General features: G+C 43.1%; 1 protein-coding gene across 2 annotated transcripts in view; it reads left to right on the forward strand.

The window, feature by feature from the left end:
* Positions 1-7,421, forward strand: part of IFNLR1 (interferon lambda receptor 1) — a 349,388-nt gene extending 341,967 nt beyond the window's left edge. For both annotated transcript variants that reach the window (XM_085647854.1, XM_085647853.1), the window contains exon 7: positions 2,650-7,421. In XM_085647854.1, coding sequence (XP_085503980.1) covers positions 2,650-3,558 — 909 coding nt within the window. In that variant the 3' untranslated portion in view covers positions 3,559-7,421. The remainder of the gene's footprint in view (positions 1-2,649) is intronic.
* The last annotated feature ends 19,657 nt before the right edge of the window (positions 7,422-27,078 follow it).

Here is a 27,078-nt window from a genome sequence, read left to right on the forward strand (position 1 = left end):
GACTGAAACTCAGTTAGAGTTATGCATAATATAAACATTAGAATCATTTGTCCAGATGAGATATAGAGAGACAGAAACAGGATTTGATGATGGTTTAGTTTTATCAGTACATTTAAGAAGAGTAAATACATCAATATCAGGCATTTATTTCTTCTAGGAGTACAGAATAATCAAATGTATTCTTTCATGGGCCATTGATTACCAAAGTCCAAGAAAAGTTTAGGCAAGTGCATTAACCATCTCAGCTCAAAAGTTCTCTCCTATGAGGGAAAGAAGTTGGGGAATAGCGCACACAGCATATACGCAAGGCAATACAGTCAGCAAGGAACAAATTATGTCTCTCAATCTGCAAAAAAGCAAGATCTCCACAGAAAAAAGAGAAGGGTCTCCAACAACTCTGTCGCTTCATCACACAGTGTAGATTAATCCATAAATTCTGGGGTGACACCTCCTGGGTCACCTAATCTGGTGAAACCATTCAGTCCATTGGTCATTTTGTATAGGGTGATTGTCATGCAACATAAAGAAGACACATATTATATAGCAAAAAGGTAGTGGCCATCACGTAAGCCATCGAACCATCCTGTGTATATGCTTTTAACAATGGTTCTTTTGCAAAAGCACATGAGTGAGTTCAAAAGGACAGTTTCTTATGGCAGATCTTCCCAAAGTAACAAAAAGTGTGCAAGTAGTCCTAGTATGGACATGGGAACTTTCTCTATGAAACGTAGTTTCATTTCACAATGTAAGTCGACAAAGCCTTTCCATGAGAATGAAATTCAAGTAAGTAAGGAAAATGCAGGTCTAAATTGAATAAAATAATGGAAATATATATTTCCTTCTAGAGTCTTGAGATCCATATATATTTATTTAAACTCATTTGCACTCATATAACAATTTATTTTCATTGTAATTAGCACATGTAACTATGACTTATTATTACATTTTTAATCTATCAATGTATAAAAATATTTCAAAACATAGAATAGCAATGTCATTTCTGAAAATTCTCATTAGTACATATATGAAAATTATTCTCTGAAAATGTAAAAACATTTAATCTTATTATAAATGTGCAGCATCCTTTTCTCTTTCACCAGTTGGAGCACATTTTCACGCATGCAAAGCATGGAGTTTTAAAATGAGAGTTCTAAAATACACAGAAAATGTCATCTAAATTACATTATTTTCATTAATTCTTCACACCCATTGTTATTTAATGTAGATGATTTATGAATCTTTTTTATAATACGCGAGTCATCACTTTCATTTTTCTACCACACGTTAAACATACCAACAGAATTTAGTAAATCACGGACCTATGTTATTCAAATTAATGCTTTTATCTAACCTACTCTTCTTCTGCATGCTTTAATGAAGCAGTAACTTATGGCCTCATTACGATGGCGATGAGACCACCACCAACAGCCTCTCGGTGGTAGTCCCACTGCCAGCCATAGAAGCGGTCCAACCATCGGATTATGATCTGGCAGTCGGAGGCATCGGTCGTAGGGACAGACCGCTCCTTTTCCGACGGGCTCAAGGAGCCCATCAAGGCAGCGGTCGGACCATAATCCCTACAATAGGGGTGGTGCCGTGGTGCCGCTCAGGCACCGCCGTAAGGGGTCTCAAAGTCAGTTTCCCTCAGCCTGTACATGGTGGTCTGACTGCCATGTACAGGCAGACAGAAAGGGACTTTAGGGGCACCTAGTAGGGCCCCTGTTGGCCTCCGCTATGGGGCTTGGTGGTGCATGTGGTGCCCCCTAAACATCCATGGACCTTGTGCCAGGCCTATTTCTATTGTGGCTTGTGCTGTGGCCTTTTTATGGGCCGCTGCACAAGCCGCAATAGAAAACAGCATATATCTGACCACCTAGTAATTTGACTACATGTCGGCCGGTATCCATCCTGCAATGATGAAACCAAACACTCGTCCAACCACCATCATAATAAGGCCCTAAGTCTTCATGATCTGTTTTCATAATTCTTCAATGTATTTTTAGCACAATTTGTACAGGTTTGTCTTTTTCTCTCAAAAGTGTTGAAATCTGTTTTATGTCTCAACTAGAAGGATTCAGCAGTTTATCTGCTTCATCGTTACCACAGCCTTCGAACAAGAATAAAATACTTTAACTGTTATTATAAGAAGTAGGGGCACTTGTTGTATTTTGGTGGCAGCCTACTAGACATTTCATAGATTCCATTGATATGAAATTGTAAAGGGTAGTAAACTTAACAGACGGGGTCTTCTGAAATCTGAGGTAGCTTAAGTAGTGTAAATGGAAGGAGTATAGTCCTACAGAGCTACTACAAAATATTTTAGCCTGTTAGGTTACTGTTGTGCATTCATTAGCATTTTTTAACAGGATCAGTTGATCATTTTCCGTCTAATTGAATCCCATCCTAATTGTGTTAATTGTTAATATGGTAAACCGGAGGTTTTAATGGAGTTATTAGTGTTTCCTTATAGCAATTGTTTGCATTAGCCATGTGTTGTTGGAGCTGTGGGCTTAACATTTTTAAAAAGAGATATACAGAAACTTTAAATGTGTGAGTGTTTCCTTGAAGGCTTAATATCAAATACATTTGTCTTTACTACTCCAGTAGCAGGGACCTATTAATTGTTTTTCATCTTTTTTTCACCAATAGGATTTCTCACTCGGCAAGCATTCCCTGCAACCATATATATGTGATCCAAATGATTTACTCTTGCAGTTGTCCCAGATATCCCTTAGTGATCCACCTTTCCGGAATGTTGATAATGGATATTATGGATCACTAGACGGCGATGAAGAAACCAGTAGCAGTTGCAGAGGTTACAGTGTAACTCACCCGTCCCCGCCTAAATCTGACACACTCAGCAAAGACCCCAATGAGACAAAAAAATACCCTTACAGGACACTCCCTTCCAGCAGAAGCATTGATTCAGAGTCGTCTGACAGTGTGCCAGCTTTGGAAGCCTCAGGATTGCTTATTGTAGAAAACACAACTCTAGAAGAACCTTATGACGTGGAATCTACAGAGAATTCATTATGTGAATTGTTTACTAAAAGTATTTTGCCTCCAAATGACCTTGAAATGCAAGAAAGGAGGTTGGTGGAGGCATACTCAAAACACACCAGTCTTCCATGCCTTTGCCAGGTCCCTCATGCAGCTGTGCTGGCTCCAGGGGGGTTGCGAGTATCCACTCTCTCACAGTCCAATTTGAAATTAATAGCAAAAGGAGATAATTGGACCAATAAGCAGTGTAGCGACATAAATCACTCACAGCAAGACATGGGTCCTCAGTTACAGACTCCATATCAAATGTCTTCCGCAGAATTAAAAGAGGACCAGAGCATGTGCTTTCTAGTAGCAATGGACACTCACAGCGGCAATGTGTTGGACAGCTCTGAGAACGAAGATTGGGATGAGCTGCTTTCAAAGGCAGAGTGCGCTGACGAATCAGAAGCATTTACTGAAACTTGTCTGAGTGAAAGCAGTTCTTGTGACAATATTCCGGGACAAACGTGGAAAGGTGAAAAGAGCCATGGTGCATATATGTCTAGAGTGTGTTAAGAACAATCAACACAGAAGTATTCTACAACCTCAAACACTACCTCACAGCATGGTTTTGCTAATTTAGTGAAACTGTCCTTTTAATGTATTGTGTATAAATATTAACAGGTTTTCATTTCTTAAAATTCTAAGAAGCATATTTACAAGCCCCTATCGCCACCACAACGTCACTTTTCATGACGTTGTGGTAGCGACAGGGACTTCGCCTTATTTACAAGGCAACTTTAAGCCACTTAACGCTATACTTAACGTGAAAGGGGAGGGCAATGGGTGTTGCGGTGGCTGTTCCACCGCAACAACCATTAATTTTGTTGCTGCCCCATATTTACAAGGGTGGCATAAATATGGGGCAGCACCAAAATTAAGACCAGGGAAAACCTGGTCTTACCCTGGCGCAACGAGGCGAAATGTTTAATTTCTCCTGGTTTTTTGCCTTTTTCCATGTGTGCTGCATTGTGCAGTACACATGGAAACAGCAAAACGCGGTTGATTGTCTATGTGCAGGAAGGTCTATGAGGGAGCGTTGTATTTGCCTGTTCCAGCCAATCCTAGCACTGCTGTTTACTATTATAGACAGCATGAGAGCAGTACTCCGATTGGCTTGGTGGGGAGGAGTGGCACTTAGTTTTCACAAGCCTTACATGTACTCCATTACGGCAAGGAAATGGGGGACCGGTGTATTTTTATAGTGTCCAATTAATATTGCAGTGGTTCTCCTGGTGCACACAACATGGACAATGTAGGACACAGGTAAGCAGCTGATATGGTCTTTATTCTCTCGCCCTGATTCACAGGCAGGTTATCACGATCCTCTCTTCCCAGCTTCTAGTTTCAAATGCCGCTTTGTTCTCCCCTATAGCTCCATCCATCTGGATTTGCGTGGTACATCATAATAAACATGCTAGAATGCTTTGCGCCATTTAATAGGATAAGCTTTTTAAAATGTGATGGGAAATTTTTGCTGCAAAATGCAGTTTTTAACCCGTATATTATGTTTTTTTATGTGAGAAAATTCTACAGCCCATCCTTGAGAAAGTGGGTCTCAATTGTTTCACTGACTCACTTAGTTTGGGGCAGGTACGACGACCCACCAATTTTAAAGATCAGCAGCCGCCAATGTTTTTCAAAACAATTGATAACATTTGCACTGAAATGTAAGCATTCCACAGAAGGATACATCAAATAGGCAATAGAAAGAGGTGAGAGATAAGTGATCGACTCCAAGGCCCGCTCTATTCATAGTTTACAGAATTGATAACAGTAGATGTGTCAAACAGCTGTGCTGTCAAGCCAGACTTAAAATCGATATTTTAACACACTGACCAATGAAATTTTGTAACTGTCATTCGGCGCAAATGTCAGCCCAAAACTAATGTGAAATTACCGAGTACCTGTGCAAAATTGGCATTTACTAGTGCCATTTAAGCATTCATACCGTTGCATCTTCATGGCAATTTCTTCATCCATCCACGCATAGATTAAACTGTCTGTAATTTGTTGGCACTAAACAACTACCATTCATAGAACAAATATCTCTCTGGTGATTTTTAGTTTGGTGAACAGTATTATTTCACTTTTGTACGTTTTATCCTCGGCACCCTTGCCTCCTTGACAGCCCATTTTTATTTTAAGTGACCCTCTACGTAATTTGTGTATTTCTGAGGGGTTTTGAGGAACAAGGATGCTGGGAACCCCTTGCTACTCCCCCAACAAAGGCAGCCACAGTGGTGCCTTCCGAGGTAAATTTTAAGAAGTCATGCATTGACCCACTGATAAAAGTGCAGGGCTACTTACAAAAAAGTCTATTTTTGTGTTCCACATTCAAAACCTTTGGTGGTGGAGTTTAGGGGGGGCAAGGAGAGTCAGAAAAAATAGAGGTGGGGCACAGGCCCCATTTGGCCCCCTTCTGAGGACAACTATCGGGTAGCCAGAATCAGTTTCCCGTTGCGCTCCCGGTGAGGACTATAACTCAAAATGGGTTTTAGTGAGACAGGTTGCCTTGCCTTACTCCAAATGCCACACTAGTAAAACCAGCCATGGCGTGATAGAGAGATTACTTATAGGATGTTATTGGGGAGCTTTCAACCTCCAGTTGCTCTTGGAAATGATTGCTGTTTTCCAATCATGCCTTGCAACTCCAGCTGTTAAAGTATGACAGTTATAAAAGGCCACAGGAATTTTGTGACTTTGCAGCTGATGCATTTTCGACATAATTGTGAATTTGCAGTATAGGCAAAATTGTCCATCATCTGCAGAATATAACAAAAAAAATTGTTGCCCAGTGAAAGGCCCTTCATGAAGGTTGACTGATCCCCTATTTGTTGCTTATTGCTGTTTTTGGGTGTTAAATCGCACCGTTTTGGGGTGAAACCTTAAATGCACACAGCATGCACGTGTGAAATTGCCAAAATAATGAAGTAATAAATGTGCTGCATTCAGTTGTATAATTTGCCTTATCTTGACGCATAATTTAGTCCACCCTCCCGCATAATTTCATCCTCCCCTGCCACATCTTTCTAGTGGTACCGCAGTTAGGAAACATGCTGGACATGTTTAGGTGATCTCAGGTTATGCTTCAATTCTCTCTCACGCATTTTCTTTCATTTTTTTAAATTATTTTTTATTGGATTTTCCAAAACAGGCACAAAAATAAAATAGGGAGCATGAAAATAAAGAAAATGATAATATGACAATAAATGATAAAAGGTAACAGGAGAATTACTGATGAGATTACCAATGAAAATACAAGTTAAATACAGCTGAAGCTACAAATGACGATGCAAATAATATTACAAATGAAATTACGTAAGCTGCATGGAAGACATTAATTTTGTCCGTTTTGAGGGTTTATGTTAGAGACATCATCTTGAGTAGAGTGGCATGGCATCCTGAGCCGTATTGTGTTATACATAGGAACACACCCTGAATACGGTCTTTATGTCTATCTAGTATGCCAAGTTATCATATTTCATCATAGCACATGTTTGGTGTCCTATTAGAGACTATGTGGGGATCACATGAAGTCTATTCTGTTAGTTGCGGTCTCTAAGTAATGGACACATTTAGTTTGCATGTGTTTATAAAAGACGCCTCAAGTGAGAAATGCCATGTTAAAGGGGGATTTTATATTGTTTATCCAGGAGAAGGTCAGTGCAGTGAAAGTGAGAGTGAAACTATGGAAATCTCTTGATGCCTTTTCCTTCAAATATGGACCACCATGAGCCTATCGATCTCACTCACTCTCTCACGCATTTTCTGATACCATTAGCAGTCGCTAGGACTGGCAATATCTTGTAGATAATTTTCCTTCACCCTCCTTCTGTGCCCTCATCTTATGTTCGGGACCCCCAACTTGGGTGGTGGTCCATTATGGAATAATTATGCCTATTCTATTATCCACTAACGCTATTTTATGTAAGCAACACAAGACAATTCAGTTTTTGGTTTGAACTATTTAAATGGTAGATATTTTCTTCACCAAGTGGATTTTTCTTAAGATTCTTGATGCTGCTAAACGTCCATGTTTTCTTGACCATCACATAAATATTAATGGATTTATTTATTTCCTTGAAATTTCCATTGGAGCTAGGGATGCACTATACAATTATATACATATGACCAAAATCGAATCTGTGTTATCATGCAATTTGCACTTATTATGTCTATTGTACTCTCCCCCACGTGTACAGTGTGCAATAATTTTGTTTTATTGGTTTCGGTATGCCATCTGTTCATTTAATTATTTTTTGTGGTATGTTTCATGACATGTATATCATTATACGTTTTGTGTTTTATATTTATTGCTTTCGAAACAAGTTATGTGCATCAAAATAAACTATAAATTAAACATATAGCTTCACAAAGTTGCCAGTTGAAATTTTTGTACTTTAACTACATATGAATAATGAATTGTTGGGTGGACAGTCACAGCCTTTCCTCTAGAAATGATTTGCCCATTGATTGTTTTTAGGCAACAAATTCACAAAGTAATATTAGGTGTTTAGGTGTGTGTAGCTTTGTGAGACTATGTGAGCTAGGACCCTCACAGTTCTGGGCTGACTCAACATAGGGATTACATAACTTGCTGGGAGGTGTTAAGGTGTGGTCAGTAACAGTAATGACGTAATCAGAGCACAATGTGTGATCGTATGCTGAGGAATTAAAACGTCTGTCTTGCTGCCGGCCTGGGGAGGATTATACAACTGGCTAAGAGTAAGGGATACATACCCCGAAGGAGCGAGACTGCTCCTCCTAAGAGTTTGCCACGACACAGCAAACTGCTGGTGTATGCCACGTGTGCCGAAATCGATGAGATGCACTTCAAAGTTGGTGTGTGTGGATTTGAAGCCACGCTCCAGTCAATATACGGGCCTTGAAGATTTTGAAGGCCTTACATATGAGAACATTTGAAAAGCCACCAGAATCTGCTGGCAAAGCTGAAAGAAGAAATACTGTGTCATGCCATAACACAGAGACAGTATACAAGAAAAAGAAACGCTAAAGGCAGTGATAACCAGGCACAAATGTACTAAAGTACTTACCACCACAAGCGAGGAAAGTGCCACACGACCTTGAATCGGGTGTAACTACCATGCCCGGCTGAGCTGCCCATGCATGCACAGTGGCAACTGGCATCCAGTGTACTGAAAGCCATTGGAATAGTGAAATTTTTCAGTGGCTGCTGAAAACAGTGCAAAGTATGATGCAGCTATGTTTCTGAAATCACTATCGCTATTCGACCCCACCAAGAAGCAGAATATTGGCGCAGGTGGACTGCATGGATCTAGAAGTTCAATAACTTCATAGATGCCCTAAAAGAAGTAGGCAATATGAAAATCACAAAGTATTTGAAGAACCTTGCTAGTGCAGAAGAAAATCTTGCAGACTGATGCAATATCGTACTGTCATTTCAAAAAAGTATTGAGTACCAAGTTCAATCCGATTTTGAATGCCGACTATGAAAGATACATTTTCAATCAAGCAAGAAAGCAAGCTGGCGAAATGATGGGTGAGTTGACTTGATGTGCTTATCAAACACTGCAAGTTTAGTGAATTTAATGATGAAGAAGCTGTATACCTCAGAGTCATTGATGGCTGTCTTTCAGACTCTTTCAGAAGACGCATGTAAAGAAAGATACTTAGTTTAGACAAAGTGCCAATGGTTGCAAGGGCTGAGGAAAGAGCAGATCAACAAGTTGCTGATACGGCAGCTGGAACAGCGAAAAAAGAATCAGTGTTGGTCATGAAAAGCAAGTACAAGGTAAATGCTTTGTATATGGGGATTCCAGGATACCTACTCAATAAATTGCAGACTATACAGAATGCCGCTTGCAGACTCCTGTTTAACATCTCAGGTAGACTTAGCGTTAAAAAACATCTGCGCAATCTGCACTGGCTGCCTGTTCTCCAAAGAGTGCAATTTAAAGCTCTGACTCTGGCGCATAAAGCATTGTATAACGTTGGCCCTCTGTATATTCAAAAGCGGTTTGCCTTGTATGTCCCAAATAGAGTGTTGCGGTCCACCTCCCTGCGTCGGCTGTCGATCCCACGCTTTTGCAGGGCTCGTCTAGGTGGCCAGTCTCTTTCAGTTAAAACAGCCATCGCCTGTAACGCTCTGCCCCTGAAGCTACGTAACATCCAAGATTTTAGGCTTTTCAAAAAACAATTGAAAACTTTTCTATTATCAGAACCGTTCTAATGGCCTTTCCCCTGAGGTCTTTCTTCAGCTTTCGCGCCAGGACACTCTCGAGTATTAGAGCGCGGTATAAGTATATTATAACATAACATGCGTTAACCCTGGGCGTAGTGGGCTTAGTGGGGCTACGTGGAGCATCACGTAGTGTGGCAAAATCTACGCACACTCGCACACTCCACGTAGCCCTACTACGCGCCGCCCGCCTCCCACCCGCCCTCATTTTAAAATAACTTAAAGTATTTAAAAGTAAGAAAATGTCTTACCTGAGGTGCGGCGTCCCAGGGCTCCCTCTTCCTGCTTCTGCGGCAACTTCTTCCTCACAAATGCGCATGCGTGGGCACCCGCGCATGTGCATTTCTCGCGAGAAATGCACATGCGCGGGCATCCGCGCATGCGTATTTGTGAGGAAGAAGTTGCCGCAGAAGCAGGAAGAGGGAGCCCCGGGACGCCACACCTCAGGTAAGATATTTTCTTACTTTTAAATACTTTAAGTTATTTTAAAATGAGGGCGAGCGGGAGGCGGGTGGTGGGCAACTCTGCTCTGCCATGGCGTGTGCGTAGCGCTGCCTGCTATGCCTACATCGTGAACCACGAAGCAGGCAGAACTACGCACACTCCGCGGGCGGAGCGGAGCACTGCGCCCACCCTTAATATGCGTGCGCGTCAACATCTCCAGGTGGAAAGTTATGTTTCCAATGTGGGTTTTCATTTCCACATGAAGGCAAATGTCTGGTCATAGGACAGATGCGCAATGGTTGCAGGGAGGAAAACCATTTCATAACAGTTTGCAAACCGAAATAGAAACCAAATACATCACAGCAAGAAGAGAAAATTGACATCAGAAGTTTCCAGAAGTGTTCTTGCCACTCCCACAAATTCAAAAAGCAATATCAGTTACGACAAGTAGAAACCAGACAAAGTCCATCATCATCCGGTTCACCCTACAAAAGCTCTTCAATGTCATTATCAAGCACCAGTGTAGAAGATGGATGTGCAATGATGGTATTGACCATGGTATTGCAGGCGCATACAAGTTTGGCTGCTTGCAAGGAAGAACAAAAAACAAAGGCAAACTATCAAATGAAACTACTGAACTCATTTGGACACTGTCCCAAGATTACAATAAAGGTCAACGGTTGCCCCATAACCTCTATCATAGACAGTGGTTGGTTGATTAGCCTCATGCCAGTCCAAAAGTTCAACAGCCTATCTCCTGTGGAACGCCTCAATCTGTTACACACAAAGGTATGCATGTGGGCTGCTTCGAAGCCATTGTAGAGTGAAGGGTCATTCACAGAGACAATGCAACATATAACAATGTCAATGTAAGCGCCAATTCATATTCTTCAAGGAACTTCATCCAGTGCATGCCTGCTCAGTTTTGCCACTGCTGCTGACATGGGATTGATGTTTCTAAATTACAACCTCCACACTCAATTTGAAATTATGAGTCAATTTCCGTCATTGTTTCATGGCCTACACAGGCTCAAGTCAATGAAAGTGTGACTTCACATTAATGAGGACATTTGCCTTGTTGCTTAGCGGCACAACAGAGTTGCTGTCACTTGCAAGAAGTTGTTGAAAAAGAACGAGAAATGCTGTTGAAGCAGGACATTATTGAGCACTCCACTGGTCCTACATCATGGGTTTCACCCAGAGTGGTGGTGCCAAAAAAGGAAAGTGGAGGTGCTATGTGCATCTGTGTTGATATGCGCTAAGTCAACAAATCAATCAAGAGAGAAAGACACCCTGGTCCACACATAGCAGACATGATTATGCAACTGAACGGTGCTTAAGTCTTCACCCGCCTTGACCAGAACAAGGGATACCATCAATTTGAGTTGGAAGAGAACTACAGGTACATCACAAATTTTTCGACTCATGTTGTCTTGTTCAGATACAAAAGGTTGAGTTTTGGACTGTCATTAGCTGTAGAAATATGTCAGGATGTTATACGTCGATTAGTCAACCTGTCAAGCATGCTTTTAATTGCAGTAATGACATATTGGTATTTGGAGCCACAGAAAAGGAGCATGAGAAGGCTCTTACACAAGTGTGCCAGTTACTTGCTGATGGGGTCTCACCCTGATTGCAGCAAAGTGTGAGTTTCACAAGACCAAAACTAAATTCTTTAAGCATATATCTGATGGGGGAATGACTTCTGACCCAGGTGAAGTGCAAGCACTGTCAGCTATTGCCCCTCCTTAATATGTCACCATACTATGCTCCTACTTAGGCATGGCCAGTTATTGCTCAAGGTATGTTGGACTTGGCCCTTGGTGGGTAAAGTTCCTTAAACCTTTTGTTTCCCCCCTAGACCTTTTTTCTGACATGATGTTGCCAACTTAGATGCTTTGGGCACTGCTGATCAGTGTCAAAGTGCAAGTGCTCCCTGTTTAAAGTGTAATGGTAATTGATTGTCCATGATTGGCATGTTTGCCTTACTAGTAAAGTCCCTAGTAAAGTGCACTATGTGTGCCAGAGTAGTAATGCAGATGCTACTAGTGGGCCTGCAGCACTAATTGTGCCACCCACACAATTAGCCTTCAAGAGAGAACTCAGGCCTGCCACTGCAGTGCCTACGCGCAGTTTGTTAAACTGCCATGTTGTCCTGACAAGTGCACCCACTTGCCAGGCCTTACCCTTCCCTTTCTATGCACATCAGACACCCCTGTGGTAGGTCCAAGGTACCCCCTGTGCAGGGTGCAGTGTATGTGAAAGGTAGGACATGTACTGAGGTATGTACCATGTCCTGACAGTGAAATACTCTCCATTTCGTTTTTCACTGTTGAAAGGCCATCTTGCCCATAGGACAGAATGGAGGAGGCTGTGTAATATGTTTCCAGCCTATCTCCCCAAAGGCTTAAGATGGAGAGGTGAAGTTTAGTATGCTTGAACTCACAATTTAATAACACATCTTTTTGTGAAGGTGGTTTTTGCACTGTGTGTTTAGAAACCACTCTTTTAGGAGTTGTTGGGTTTTTGTGCTCTAACAATTCTGTATGTATCTGCCTGGTTGTGGATTGACAGTCTGGATCTGAAAGTGATAGGATCTGGGAAATTTCTTGACCCAGAGGTGGAATGTAGGGGGGTGGAGTAGCCCCTGGAGGTGAAGAGGCCTGGGCTGCAGCCATAAAACAATGGCTCCATCCCCTGCTGAGTGATTAAGGATCCAGACCCCCACCCTCAAAGGAAGAAGGTGTCACTGGCAGGGAGATACCCAGAACTGGTTTGAACAGGGGTCAGTGCCCCCCTGAACACAAACACTTAAAAGACATTTAGGGGTATAACTATGAGAGCTGAAACCCCTGGACTTGGGAATTGGATTGATCAAGACTGAAAAGTATTAAAACTACTTTGTGGTCAAGAGGAACCTCTGCCAAGAAAGAAACAGCTGAATAGACTGAAGGAAAGGACTGACCCTTGCTGTGTGCTCTTTGGCTGGCCAGCAGTTTGCTGCTTTAACCAAGGAGAGGCCAAAGGGACTTTGCTGTGTGCTGTGTCCCCCTGCTTGAAAGGACTTTGCTGTGGTGTGTCCTGAAGTAACTTAATCCCAAGGGCCCGATGAGAGCCGGCTCCCTGTTGTGGAAACTCAGGAACACAAAAAATTCCAGAAGTCTCTCAGCTACACTGTGTGCGTGTGCTTTGTGCAGCCTGAGACCTTCGTAAGCCGTGCCCTGTGATCGTGGGTACCTGGAGTTCAAGCGACTCTCAGCGAAGGTGTTTGCGTTTGCTTTTTGCAGCCGGAGCCCTTCGTGAGGATTGTCCTGTGATCGTGTGCACCTGGAGTCCAAGTGAGTCTCAGCGACTCTGTGTGCGTGTGCTTCGTGCAGCCTGAGACCTTCATGAGGATTGCCCTGTGACCGTGCACACCAGAAGTTCAAGAGTGTCTCAGTGACGCTGTGTGCGTGTGCTTTTTGCAGCCTGAGACCCTCGGAAGAATTGCCCTGTGATCGAGGGTGCCAGGAGTCCAAGTGAGTCTCAGCGATGCTGTGTGCGTGTGCTTCATGCAGCCTGAGACCTTCATGAGGATTGCCCTGTGACGATGCACACCTGAGGCTCAAGGGAGTCTCAGCGACCCTGGGTGCACGTGCCCTGTTGCAGCCTGAGATCTTCGTTATCGTCATCGGCCCGGAATCAACCAAGTCGCATCGGAGGCACAAGTCGCGAGAGGCAGAGAGAAGAGCGAGGTCGCACCCCCTAGGTAACATGTGTCTGCGCCTGGGGCGGGGTGCGGGCTCGGAGAGAGAAGCTCTCAGCCCCTCCCCTTCTGGTAGCACGAGCCTCTGTTCCAGTTCGAATTGCAGCCCGTACATGCCAAGGAGTGGCAGTACCGGGGCCGGAGCGTGGAACTGCACTGTGGTTTACACCAGATCCATGTTGGGGGCCTATGTTGATGGAAAATGACCGCGAGTCAGTACGAGGGGCGGAGAAACCGTCAGAAACACTATGATCGGTGCTAGAGTGTATTATGCATTGCATTAATTCTGCATAACGAACTACCTGATTGTTGCATTACGCATTGCATTATTTCTGCAGACCGAACTACCTGATTGTTGTATTACGCATTGCATTAGTTTGCAGAACAAACTACCTAATTGTTGCATTACGTGAGGAAATATGAATTTTTATGGTCAATTGTGTCCCCTATCTTAGACCCCAACGGCTCCATGTACATGCTACAAGTACATGTATGTTCCCTCCACTTCAAGCTATGAAGACGCAAATACATGTGCGTCCAACGTTAACATGTCCTCTTTCAGATCTGCCATGAATGGGTCAGATATTCCGTTCCTAAGTATGCCTTGCCACCGTCTTTATATGGTATACTTTTCACGTTTTCCAGCTCTGGCAAGGTAGGCCCTGAATTCTGCCATCGAGCTTTTCCTGCTTCTGCCTCTGAATGCTCCAGCCTGGACCTGCATCTGTATCCATGACCTTTGTCTTACTTCCTGCGCGGCTAACGGTGCCTGACTCGGCCTGTTGCCTGCCAAGACTGTATTCAGCCTTCAAGTTATCTGCTCCGCTCCTCATCCAATACATTCCTGTCTAGTAGTTTAGGTAAACATCCTTCCAGCTGCAGAGCAAAGGGCCCGGCCTTACTGTCTCCGTGCAAGTAATTCATGACTTTCGTTACCATGGTAGGCCCATGCCCCCTCGCATCTCATGTAGACACTTAGACGCTTGTACACGCACTAGCAGTCAGTATAGAATAGCCTCTGCCTGAGAGACCTTTCCTTCCAGATAATATAGTTCCTTAAACACAAGATATTAGATACGATTTGGGATTAGGTTGTTCTGACATCCCAGACTTCTGTCTCCTCATGTAGGGCTAAATGTCAAAGTCCCCTTCACCCTCTAGTTACACGTCAATCACACGTCATGCGGCTGCGCGCGCATATCTGCCATATATTTCTGCTGACATTGCAGGATTCTCTTATGGATCTACCCACCTGTGACATTCTCTTAATGACGTTTCTAGTATACGCCTTTATGCACGCCTACTGTAACGCCTTTTTTATTACGTATGTGTATTCTTATCTCTCCTATCAGCTGTTACGCCTCCTACATCTGTCTTTACTGTAATGCATTTACTGTATATATTGTAACCTGTCAATAATGTATTGCTGATCCCTTCCTGAACCTTCGTGGTGACGGAACCCGATTGCCTGGTTCGAACCATAATTCCTTTGTAAGGAATAAATTCCCTTTTATAACCTCAAATACCACGGATTCTGCCTCTTATTTTTACTGAGTTATTCTTATTGAATTTTACCGCATAAATTAAGTCTAGGTAATTTAAATTTACCACATAATTGGCGCCCGAATAGGGACACCTCTCACACCCCACGCGCCGGAGGTGCGTTGCAGACCCGGTCTCCTGCCACAGCCGGACGGACAACTACGCGTACCCGCAGGATTTCCTGTATCTCCCTCAGGCCAACGGGGGGCGACTGAGGCTGCGATCAACACCCAGACGAGGCGGTGAGGAGTGCGGAGAATCCCGACCAGAGCCTAGCTGAGAGAGCAAGATCCGAGGTATACAGAGGCCCACCAGATTCCGAAGTTCCGAAGTATCTATGTCACGAGTCGAGTCCAGTCCGATCCAGTCCAGTCCAGTTTCCGAGGCCTTCCGTTCCGTGCTTCCCGGTGAGTACCGTTGCTGGGGACGCATTTAGACGTGCACATTGGTTTGTGCCGGTCAAGACGGGTTTGGGTACACAGATCCGGTCTGCACTGTTTCAGCAGTGTATCTGTACTGTTTAGCAGTACATCCAGTATACCTAGTATTATGCAGTTAACTAGTTTTATTCTAATTATTATTGTTCGTTCTAAAATGTTTTGATATGTTTTAAATGTCGTGGTATGAGTGATTGTTCGACTTTCATTACTGTGTTTATTGTATTAATTGTGTTCAAGTCCAAGTTTTAAAATTCAAGTAAGAATCAAGTAGCAAGGTTTAAGATGCCGTTATTCTCGAAATTAAGACAGATAAAAACTAGAAAAGGGATACTCGAGGAAGCTGTTCCCATTCCACCTAGGGACACTCCAGGGTACTTTATGTACCATAAACATGGCCTAGATGCCGTATTATATCTTGATTTATGGGTGGACTACACCAAGGATTTAGCAGAGAGTCAGAGATGGCCCGCTGCTGGGACATGGGATGCAGATTGCATCATGAGAATAGAAGAAGTATTATGGAAAAAGAAAGCCAGACAGTCACAGAAAGATGCCATTGAACTATGGCGTAAAGAATCGCATAGACGCACAGAGAAAGCGTTCAGAAAAGAAGAGAAAAGTAGAGAGAATTCAGACGAAGCCCGAGAAAACATATTAATTGACGAAGGTATCCGAGTAAAAACAGAACAAGTAGACAGACAACGAAACACTCTTATGAATGGTATGTATCCTCTTCTGGCCGAGGGTTTGCCTAAGGCCACCCAGGAGGTACCAAGAGATCTGCCACCTCCATTACTCCCGATTAAAGTACATCCCAAGACCGCAAAGGACATTTTCCTTTCTTCCTATTTAGATGATGCAGCCCCCGAATATGCTAATGGTGTGCAGCCACGCGCACCACCTGTTGACAACGCTCAACCCCAAGATCATCTGCCCCCACCTCCGCAGCAACAAACTCCTCCTCACGTTCTAAACGTTCCACCTGTTTCTACAGTCCTTCCTGCATCTACACTCTCTACCCTACATCCAACAAATCCTTTTGGACTTGGCACCTCAGGAGGTGCGACAGGAGGTGCGACAGGAGGTTTTTCCACGCCACCGCCAGCACCTAGGTTGACGTATAGGGATTTAGCACACCAACGTACACCCCAAACAGCTAATCACAATATATTTAATGAGCCTCTTACAGATTGTAGATATGATCCAGTGCCCGGTAAACACGACAGAATGTTGCTATCATCAGTACGTTTACGACGAGTTTCGACCTATCTAATGACGCTACCAGGAATGATTGGTCATCTAGACAAAATATATAACTTTATCCAAACAGGGCAAGGTCCTGAAAGTATTGGCGAGGCCATGGAATACCAGAAAGTGGACATGCAAAAATTATTGTTACGCTTCTTCATAAACTGCTTGATCAGAAACAGAGATAGGCCTGAGGTAGATCCGGAGGAAATGCAAGTACTTACCAGATGGGGTCAGAATATAGCAGACGGAAAACATGATAAACAGAAGAGTATAGAAGTTATGCACCGAAAGATCAGAAAATAAGTAGAACGAATACATGAAAGAAGATTAGAAGCAGATAAAACTGAATCAGAGGGAGAGGAGGAGGAACAGTCAGAAATGAACGCAGAACAATTAGAATTACCAGCTAGAGAAATGATAGCTTATGTAGGTAAAGGAAGATCTTTTAATAATGCAATACGTCCGATACGTCCAGAATGTAACAGAATTTTTCAAGCAGCTATCTCAAATCCAAGGACCCCTGAACACTTATTCCAGGCTACTGATAAATTACTTCGAGAACGAAGGGGGTACCATGTGCTCGATTCTATGGATGAACAAGAATTAGCCAGGTCAGCAGTACAATGGGCTGACAGTTCTGAAAAATACAGTGATGATGCGCTAGCACACACGTTTCTGAACCTCACACCAGGCGAACAGCGTTTAGCTGGTATATACATGATACAACACCTCCTTATATTGTATAAAAACAAACACTCCGATCCTGGTCCCCTACCTGATATACTGATAGAATTACTCACGAATAAATGGAGAGGTACGGGTACCGATCTAATTAAAGAAATTCTAGAATACCGACACAGATATAGTGCCTTTTTGTGTCCAGAACATGATTCAGTTCCCTCCATGGAAAGAAAAACGTATTACATAGACAGACAGAATCCCTTACGCGAAGTACACCCAGTTAGGAATGATGATAATACTTTTAGACGCGTGTTTGTGTACACGCCCATAACTAAAATAGAACTATTGGAAATGAAAAAATTAGTGCCCAGCCATGACAAAGATCCAGCAGGTTTCCACCGTGAACTAAAGGACATGTTACTCATGGGTGATTATACCTATCCTGACATTATGAAAATATTGAAAGTATTATTGCCTGCCGGTATTTATGAGAAACTCAAAGAAAAAGAGTGGGAGGTGGGAGAACAAAAGATTGATTGGACAGCATTAGAAAACGAAGAAAATGCCCGAACTGCAGGCGTAGGGCTTGGGGACAAAACTAAAGCATTACCAGGATTATTAGTACAAGTATTGCCACGTTTATTAACTACGAAAAAGGAAGACTGGGGTGCAATCTCAGCCTGTAAACAGAAACCCGATGAAGACACTAGTGATTTCTATTCCCGATTTGAAAAATGTTTTGGTATTAATAGCGGCCTAAAAGCAAATAGCGAGTCATATCCACATCTCTTTGTAACAAAACTAGTCGAGAATTCCCTGCCCCAGGTTAAGAACAGAGTATTGAAAGTCGAGAGCACTTGGCAAGCTAACACTCCTTCACAAATGTTACAAATGTTACAGTATCACCAGAATAGAATTAGAGAAGAACAAGACCACGAACAAAGACGTATGAAAGACACGAAAATGAAAATGCTCGTTGCTCAGTCAGTTCCAGCTGACGGTCATAAAAAGGGTGCGACACAGTCCAGTAATTCAGCGGTTCCTGTAAAAGGGACATGCAACTATTGTAAACAGCCAGGTCATTATATAAACGATTGTGCAGTTCTGAAACATAATATCTCTACGGGTAAAACCAAGGAGAGACCACGTCCACCTAGACAGGATCAGATCCAACAACAAGCACCTCAGCATGTACAGCCTATGCAAGCTGCACAACAGACCATAGCGGTACCACAGTCACAGCCTATTGCCGCAACACAAAACACGACACAACAGATGTACCAGTATGCACAAAATGACTATCCAGATTATCAGCGATACACATGAAATAGCCTAGAGAGGGAAGTTGGCTTACCCCTTATTGAGGTTCCCGTAGATCAAGAGGGTCCTTATGTACAGAGTCAAGTATTAGGGAAAGACAGAAAGTTTCTACTTGATACAGGGGCAAGCAGAACAACTATAAGTCACGACGAGGTTCCAGGGGCATCCCTCTCAGGCTCACAAAATGTTTCCCTTGGATTTTCAGGAAAGCCTACTATTAACGAAGTATCGCAACCGCTTCCACTTACAGTTGGTCCGTTGACACGGACTACAGATTTATTGCTTACTAAATCATGTCCAGAAAACTTGTTAGGTATAAAAACATTGAAAGCTCTAGGAGCTATAATATGTTGTTCTCCGGACGGAGTACGACTATTTTTGCGTGACTTTAAAGGTCACTACGTGTCAAGAGACATGGATCACCGGTTACAGAATCTACCTGCACATTTATGGGCACAAGGCCCCACTGATGTAGGTTGTATGCACATTACACCATATCGAGTCACACTCAAAGCAGGAGTGGTATTACCACGAATGCGACAATACAAGTTACCTCCAGATGCTGTAGTGGCTTTACTGCAAATCATTGACGAGCTCATTGCACAAGGAGTGGTTGTGGAAACCGACTCCAATGTATGTAATTCTCCGATCATTCCGATTCTCAAACGAACTGATCCAAAAGCACCCCCAGTATATCGATTAGTTATTGATCTGCGCGAATTGAATAAATGCATTGTACCACAATATCCCGTGGTTCCAGATATCTCTTCATTACTGACAGCTATTGATTCAGAAGCAACGTTCTTTACTGTAATTGACCTCAAGAACGCCTTCTTTAGCGTCCCAATCGATCCGGAAAGTCAATATTTGTTCGGATTCAGTTTAAATGGACGAAGCTTTAAATTTACACGCGCACCTCAAGGATTCACAGAAAGCCCTAGTATCTACAGCCAAGCACTGAAAAGACAACTTGATAGTATCCACATGCCAGTTAACACTGCGCTGCTTCAGTATGTCGATGATCTGTTGATCACCGCCCGAAGCGAACCCGAATGTGAAAAAGCATCACTGACGGTTTTACATTTTCTGGCCGACAAGGGGCACAAGGTGTCCCCTTCGAAGCTACAATTCTGTGTTCAGCAAGTTGTGTACCTTGGACACTTGCTGTCCAAGGGGGGGAGACAGCTCACACCTGACCGCATCCAGTTAATTGTAAACATGCCACCACCCAAGACACAAAAGGAGGTACGGGCCTTCATAGGCCTCACTTCGTACTGTAGGCAGTGGATCCCCCAATACGCATTTCTAGCAAAACCACTCATTCAGTTGACAACCCAGGAGGCAGCGACATCGACTGTCCTCCCTTGGACTCCAGAACATACACAAGCTTTTGAAGACTTAAAGAAAGCCTTATGCCAAGCACCTGTTTTAGCGACACCATGTTACAGTAAGCCTTTTACACTTTTTGTTACAGAACGTGAAGGTACTGCCTTGTCAGTACTCACTCAGGAACAAGCAGGATCACACAAGCCGTGTGCTTACTTTTCTAGCACATTAGATCCCGTAGCTCAGGCTCTTCCTGCGTGCCTGAAATCAGTCGCAGCAACAGCTTTAGCGATCAGACAAAGCGATTCCATAGTATTAGGACATCAATTGACAGTACAAGTACCACACGCAGTAGAGGTTCTCTTGAACCGGACACAAACACAACACTTGACTATAGCACGACTGACGGGTTATGAACTAACATTGTTCCAGCCACACATAGAAATCAGACGTTGTAGTACATTAAATCCTGCCACACTTTTGCCATTAAGTGGAACAGACCCATTGGCACATGATTGTATTGAAGTCATTACTATTACGACAAAACCCAGACAAGACTTGACAGACATTCCATTATCAGATCCAGACCTGACATTTTATGTAGATGGTTCATGCATGAGAACAAGTACAGGAGAGTTAGTGGCTGCTTATGCAGTCACAACAGACACTGAAGTCATTGAAACGAATTGTATTAACACTTTGTCAGCTCAAGCAGCAGAGCTCATCGCTCTGACACAAGCCTGTATTCAAGCCAAAAATAAAAAAATTAACATATATACAGATTCACGTTATGCATTCGGAGTTGTCCATGACTTCGGAGTCCTTTGGCAAGAGAGAGGTTATTTGACTTCTCATGGTGCCAACATTCAACACGGTCCCCTCATTCAAGCTCTATTAGATGCAATACATCTACCTACTGCGATATCTATCATGAAGTGTAAGGCCCATACAAAAGTCACCGATATCATTTCCCAGGGTAACGACCTAGCAGACCGAACAGCTAAGCAAACAGCACAGAATCGGACTCATGCAACTGACTTGACAAAGACAATAGTTCCGACGTCGACACACTGCATGACAGTTAGGGATCCCGCCCTTGATGTAATTGACATACAGACACATGCTACACCAGAGGAAATCAAGAAATGGACTGAATTAGGAGGGATCCAAACAGATCAGGGATGGATGACGAAGGGAAAATCTATATGGTTTCTCCCCGACTCAATGGTTCAAGTTATCATTAACACAATACATAGTCCAGCGCACCTGGGAGAAAAAGCTATGCTAGATAGTATTCAACACATTTGGTTCAACAAACACTTACGAGCTGCAGCCAAACAGAAAGTCCGAACTTGTATGATTTGTTGTCAGTTCAATCCAGGTAAAGGCGTACCTGTAGAGCAGGGTGGATTTCAACCTCCCGATCACCCTTTTGAAGTCCTCCAGATGGATTATATCCAGATGGAACGATGTCGAGGATTCAAATATGTCCTCGTAGTTGTATGTGCTCTTTCCCGTTGGACAGAGGCATATCCCGTCTCAGATTACACTGCCCCGACTACTGCCAAACAGTTAGTTCGTGAATTCTTCCCACGGTATGGTTTGCCCCGTATCGTGTACTCAGATAATGGCCAACCGTTCTCATCCGAGCTAATGAAACACATTTCACTCTTGTTAGGCTATCAATGGAAATTCCACTGTGTCCGACATCCCGAGGCAGCAGGTCTCGTGGAGCGCCATAATCAGACTCTGAAAATTCGACTTTCTAAAATATGCAGAGAGAAAGGTGTCGACTGGATAGTAGCCTTACCAGTTGCACTATTTTACATGAGAATGGTAGCACATTCTCGAACAGGGCTATCCCCGTACGAGGTGGTCTTCGGTAGGCCACCAAATATGTGGGGGATGCCTATACCTCGTAAAATCACTGATGTTGATTGTAATATGCTGACAGATTACCTTGCTTCCTTGATGTCTGCACTACAATCTTGCCGTTCACAGGTAGCTGCAGCCTTTCCCGACAACACCGAGGTGAAGCCCCATGAAGTGGTTCCTGGAAACTTTGTTTTCATAAGAAATTTCGACAGGAGGAGCCCGTTGGAGCCTCGCTGGCAAACGCCAAAACTGGTACTTCTGACCACGAGGACAGCAGTGAAGGTCGAGGGTCGCAAGGGTTGGCTACACTCGAGCCATATCAAGAAATTTCATGGACTACCGTCCGATTTGAACTCTCAGCCCTGCCCCCTTCCACAGACTGATTCAAAACTCCCCCTGGTTGAAAAAAACGAATCACAAGAATACAAACTGAAACTAAGGTCTAACAAGTCAGACAATTCGATTGTTTAAGTCCTCTCCTAGGTGAATCAGTTGAATTAGTCTCTGACATGTATCCTCTAGACCGAATTAGAGAGAGAAATAGACAGCAACAGCTCAAGAAAAATGCATATTGTAAATCACTTCATAGTCACTGTATAGTGACACTGTTGATTATGTTTTTTCTAAATTTGTTGATTATTGCTGCAAGTATACTGTTGCATATGTACTATCCTATTTCCAAGCGTGCTTACAATGTTACTGCCGAACATTCTTTTAGTGAATTACCTCCACATGAGTTGTCCTACAGATTTGCGCTGCGCAACAACACATTCATTAGTATGTTACATCATTCCCATCAGACCAGCAATGCTACAAATTGTTGGATATGTGGCCGACTCCCTCCCTATCAGAAATACAAAGGAGTTCTGCCTCTCTTTCCGTACCCGTTCACACACAATGGTTCCTGTGGAGCATGGTTTAGTTTGATTAATTCCTTAGATTCAAACACTGTAGTTTTCCAGAGCAACTGGGTATGGGGAAACCTGAACTTAGTCTTGCTTAAAGTCTGCTACCCTAACAAGGAGGGACTTCCCAAAAGAACAGGAACTGACCTAGAAAATGAAGTATATGGATTAGGTAATTTTACACTCAACCTCATGATTCTGAATGTTGAATCTGAAACTGCACTAGTCTTGCCTGCTATGTCCGTATTACCAGTCAAAGGTGAATTATGTGTAAGAAAGAATGGTTCAGTACACATGGGCCATAGTAAATGTACCACTGTGATCGAATTCAGTGATCAAGGCAAGTCTACATTTAGAGCTTCTCGTCATTCCTACTTCATATGTGGTCATACCGCATATATACGCTTACCTCTAGATTGGGATGGTACCTGTTACATTGCATTCCTTCTGCCACCTGTTTTCCTAGCCCCTCCTGATTATCATAGAAATACTCATTTAGTACACAATAGACCCCAGAGAGATATCCCGATTGTCGACTACACTGAGACAGCATGGGAACAATATACAGATTTCAATAAAGGTTTCTTTCCCTACATAGGTGTTGTCACTAATAGTAAACTGATACGTAGATTAACCAGAACCCTTGAAGCAGTAGTGAATGAGACTACTTCCGCCCTAGGCAACTTAACAGAGGAGCAGTCTGCGATGCGGATTGTTGTTCTTCAAAATCGTCTTGTCCTTGACGTCATCCTAGCCGATAGGGGCGGAGCCTGTAGGATCATCGGATCAAGTTGCTGTGTTTTCATTCCAGAAAACGCGCCATCAGTATACAAAGCAATAACTCGTCTTCACAAGATTGCAAGTCAGATAGATCAGAATCCAGGCACCTGGACATGGTCCGGTTGGCTCTGGAGCGTGTTGTCAGCCTGGGGATGGAAAGTCCTATCCTTCCTAGGTATTGGCCTTCTCATAGTATTCAGTTGTTGCCTGTGTCTACAATGTGGACCAGCGATTTGCGGCCTGTGTGCCACATCATGTATTCCACGTTCAAGTTTTCATTCAAAATCCCGGAAGAATAAAGAAGAGCAAATGATGTTACATGAACAGATTGATGGATTCCTGAGGATCGATATTTCATGAAGGGTCCGTAGGGGACAAGGAGGGAATGAGGAAATATGAATTTTTATGGTCAATTGTGTCCCCTATCTTAGACCCCAACGTCTCCATGTACATGCTACAAGTACATGTATGTTCCCTCCACTTCAAGCTATGAAGACGCAAATACATGTGCGTCCAACGTTAACATGTCCTCTTTCAGATCTGCCATGAATGGGTCAGATATTCCGTTCCTAAGTATGCCTTGCCACCGTCTTTATATGGTATACTTTTCACGTTTTCCAGCTCTGGCAAGGTAGGTCCTGAATTCTGCCATCAAGCTTTTCCTGCTTCTGCCTCTGAATGCTCCAGCCTGGACCTGCATCTGTATCCATGACCTTTGTCTTACTTCCTGCGCGGCTAACGGTGCCTGACTCGGCCTGTTGCCTGCCAAGACTGTATTCAGCCTTCAAGTTATCTGCTCCGCTCCTCATCCAATACATTCCTGTCTAGTAGTTTAGGTAAACATCCTTCCAGCTGCAGAGCAAAGGGCCCGGCCTTACTGTCTCCGTGCAAGTAATTCATGACTTTCGTTACCATGGTAGGCCCATGCCCCCTCGCATCTCATGTAGACACTTAGACGCTTGTACACGCACTAGCAGTCAGTATAGAATAGCCTCTGCCTGAGAGACCTTTCCTTCCAGATAATATAGTTCCTTAAACACAAGATATTAGATACGATTTGGGATTAGGTTGTTCTGACATCCCAGACTTCTGTCTCCTCATGTAGGGCTAAATGTCAAAGTCCCCTTCACCCTCTAGTTACACGTCAATCACACGTCATGCGGCTGCGCGCGCATATCTGCCATATATTTCTGCTGACATTGCAGGATTCTCTTATGGATCCACCCACCTGTGACATTCTCTTAATGACGTTTCTAGTATACGCCTTTATGCACGCCTACTGTAACGCCTTTTTTATTACGTATGTGTATTCTTATCTTTCCTATCAGCTGTTACGCCTCCTACATCTGTCTTTACTGTAATGCATTTACTATATATATTGTAACCTGTCAATAATGTATTGCTGATCCCTTCCTGAACCTTCGTGGTGACGGAACCCGATTGCCTGGTTCGAACCATAATTCCTTTGTAAGGAATAAATTCCCTTTTATAACCTCAAATACCACGGATTCTGCCTCTTATTTTTACTGAGTTATTCTTATTGAATTTTACCGCATAAATTAAGTCTAGGTAATTTAAATTTACCACATACGCATTGCATTATTTCTGCATAACAAACTGCCTGATTGTTGTATTAAGCATTGCATTAGTTTGCAGACCGAACTACCTGATTGTTGCGTTACGCATTGGATTATTTCTGCATAACGAACTGCCTGATGGTTGTATTACGCATTGCATTAGTTTGCATCACGAACTACATTAATTTTACATTACAAATTGCCGGATTCTCGCATTACGAACTGCATAGCCTTGCATGAGGACTGCATAGGATAGCCTGGAATGGCTCATTAATATCGCCAGCACTTACAAGAGCTGGCTGACCTAATAACTGGCCAGGAGGTATTTTACAAATATGCATATGTTGGATTTTTATTGTGTGGGCGCATTGTATATGTTTTTATAGAAACGTATACTTGTTTTTATATGAAAATCGTGTGGAGTCCTTTTGTGGTGTCACCATTGGATCACTGGGAGTGTGGTTGCAAATACTTTACACATTTGCTTTGAAGATAAGCCTGGCTACCAAGGGGGTGAGCAGGGGTTATCTGAGAAGGTGTCCTTCCTTTCCCTGACGTAGAAGCGAGGGTTCCTCCTTGGTTCTAAGGTACCTACCTCAGCCAACTGGGGAATTACGGCTAACAAGGAATATTTGTGACTTTGCTACTGTGAGTGCTCCTTTGAGAGACTTGAAAAAACAAGATGTCCCTTTCCAGTGGTTCACTGAATGTGATCAAAAGTTCCAAAGAATAAAGGATGCGCTTGAAAATGCAACCGAGATGGCCTATTTTGACTCCAATTTACAAGCTGAGATAACAATAGATGTATTGTGGCCTATGTCCGTGGAAGCCTGTCTGACACAGAACGCACCCATTTTCAGCCGGAGACGGAGAGTCTGGCTGTAGTGTGGGCTTGCAAACATTTTCATGTGTTTCTATACGGAAAAAGTTTCACTATCATTAAAGAGCACCAAGCGCTGCTCAGTATCTTTGGAAACCCAAAAGCCAAAATGCCCCACGCATTGAAAGGAGGGGGTTGTGGTTGCAAGAATACAACTTTGCAATTGTACACAAGCTGGTTAAAGATAAGAACCCTTCTGATTACTTTTCACGAGTACTGTTACATTGATGAGTACTGTTACATTGTCACAGTTCGACGTCCAAAACGGCTGAGGAGTACATTAACTTCATTGTAAGGTGCAGCACTCCAGCAGCTGTATCCATTGAACAGATCATTGCTTCTACTAATACTGGTAAGAACGTGATTATCCTCAAATACATCATTTCAACTCTATTGTGGAAGAAGAGTGTTTGAACTTTTACTGACCAATATTGAAATAAAATAAATTTACAGGATGAACTGTCTGTGACCAAGGAAGGAGTTGTATTGAGATGCTCAAGAATCATCATACCTGAGAGCTTAAGACAACAAGCCATTGAAATAGCCTATGAAGGATTGTGTCATATTGTAGCCACAAAAAGATCCTTAAGAGACCGAGTGTGGTTGCCGTGCCTAGATGAGTGCCATATTTGCAACTGCCTTTCCCCAAAAGTGACCTAGCATCCCTTGACAATGTCTGACCTTCCTGCCCAGGCTTTTGAAAGTGTTACAGTTGATTTCTTTGGACCCTTAGAAAGCAGACATCATCTCATGGTAGTCATTCATGCTTTCCTTTGGTAAAGGAGTTATCATTAACAAACCATAACAATGTCATTGAGCAACTGGATGACATCTTTGCAGTGTGGGGCTTCCCCAACATTCTGAAATCTGACAATGGTTGCTGTTCAATAGTAAAGAATTCAAGGAATTTCTAGTCAGACTGAATATCAAGCATCAGAAGAGTACATCAGTGGCCCTAAGCCAATGGTGTTGGGGAACGGTTCATGGGTACCGTCAAAAGGGTAATTCAATGAGCATCGTTGGAGGGGCTCAAGTTAAAGCAGTCCC

The sequence above is a fragment of the Triturus cristatus genome, chromosome 3_2 (genome assembly GCF_964204655.1).
Source record: "Triturus cristatus chromosome 3_2, aTriCri1.1, whole genome shotgun sequence".
In the NCBI taxonomy this organism is placed as follows: Eukaryota; Metazoa; Chordata; class Amphibia; order Caudata; family Salamandridae; genus Triturus; species Triturus cristatus.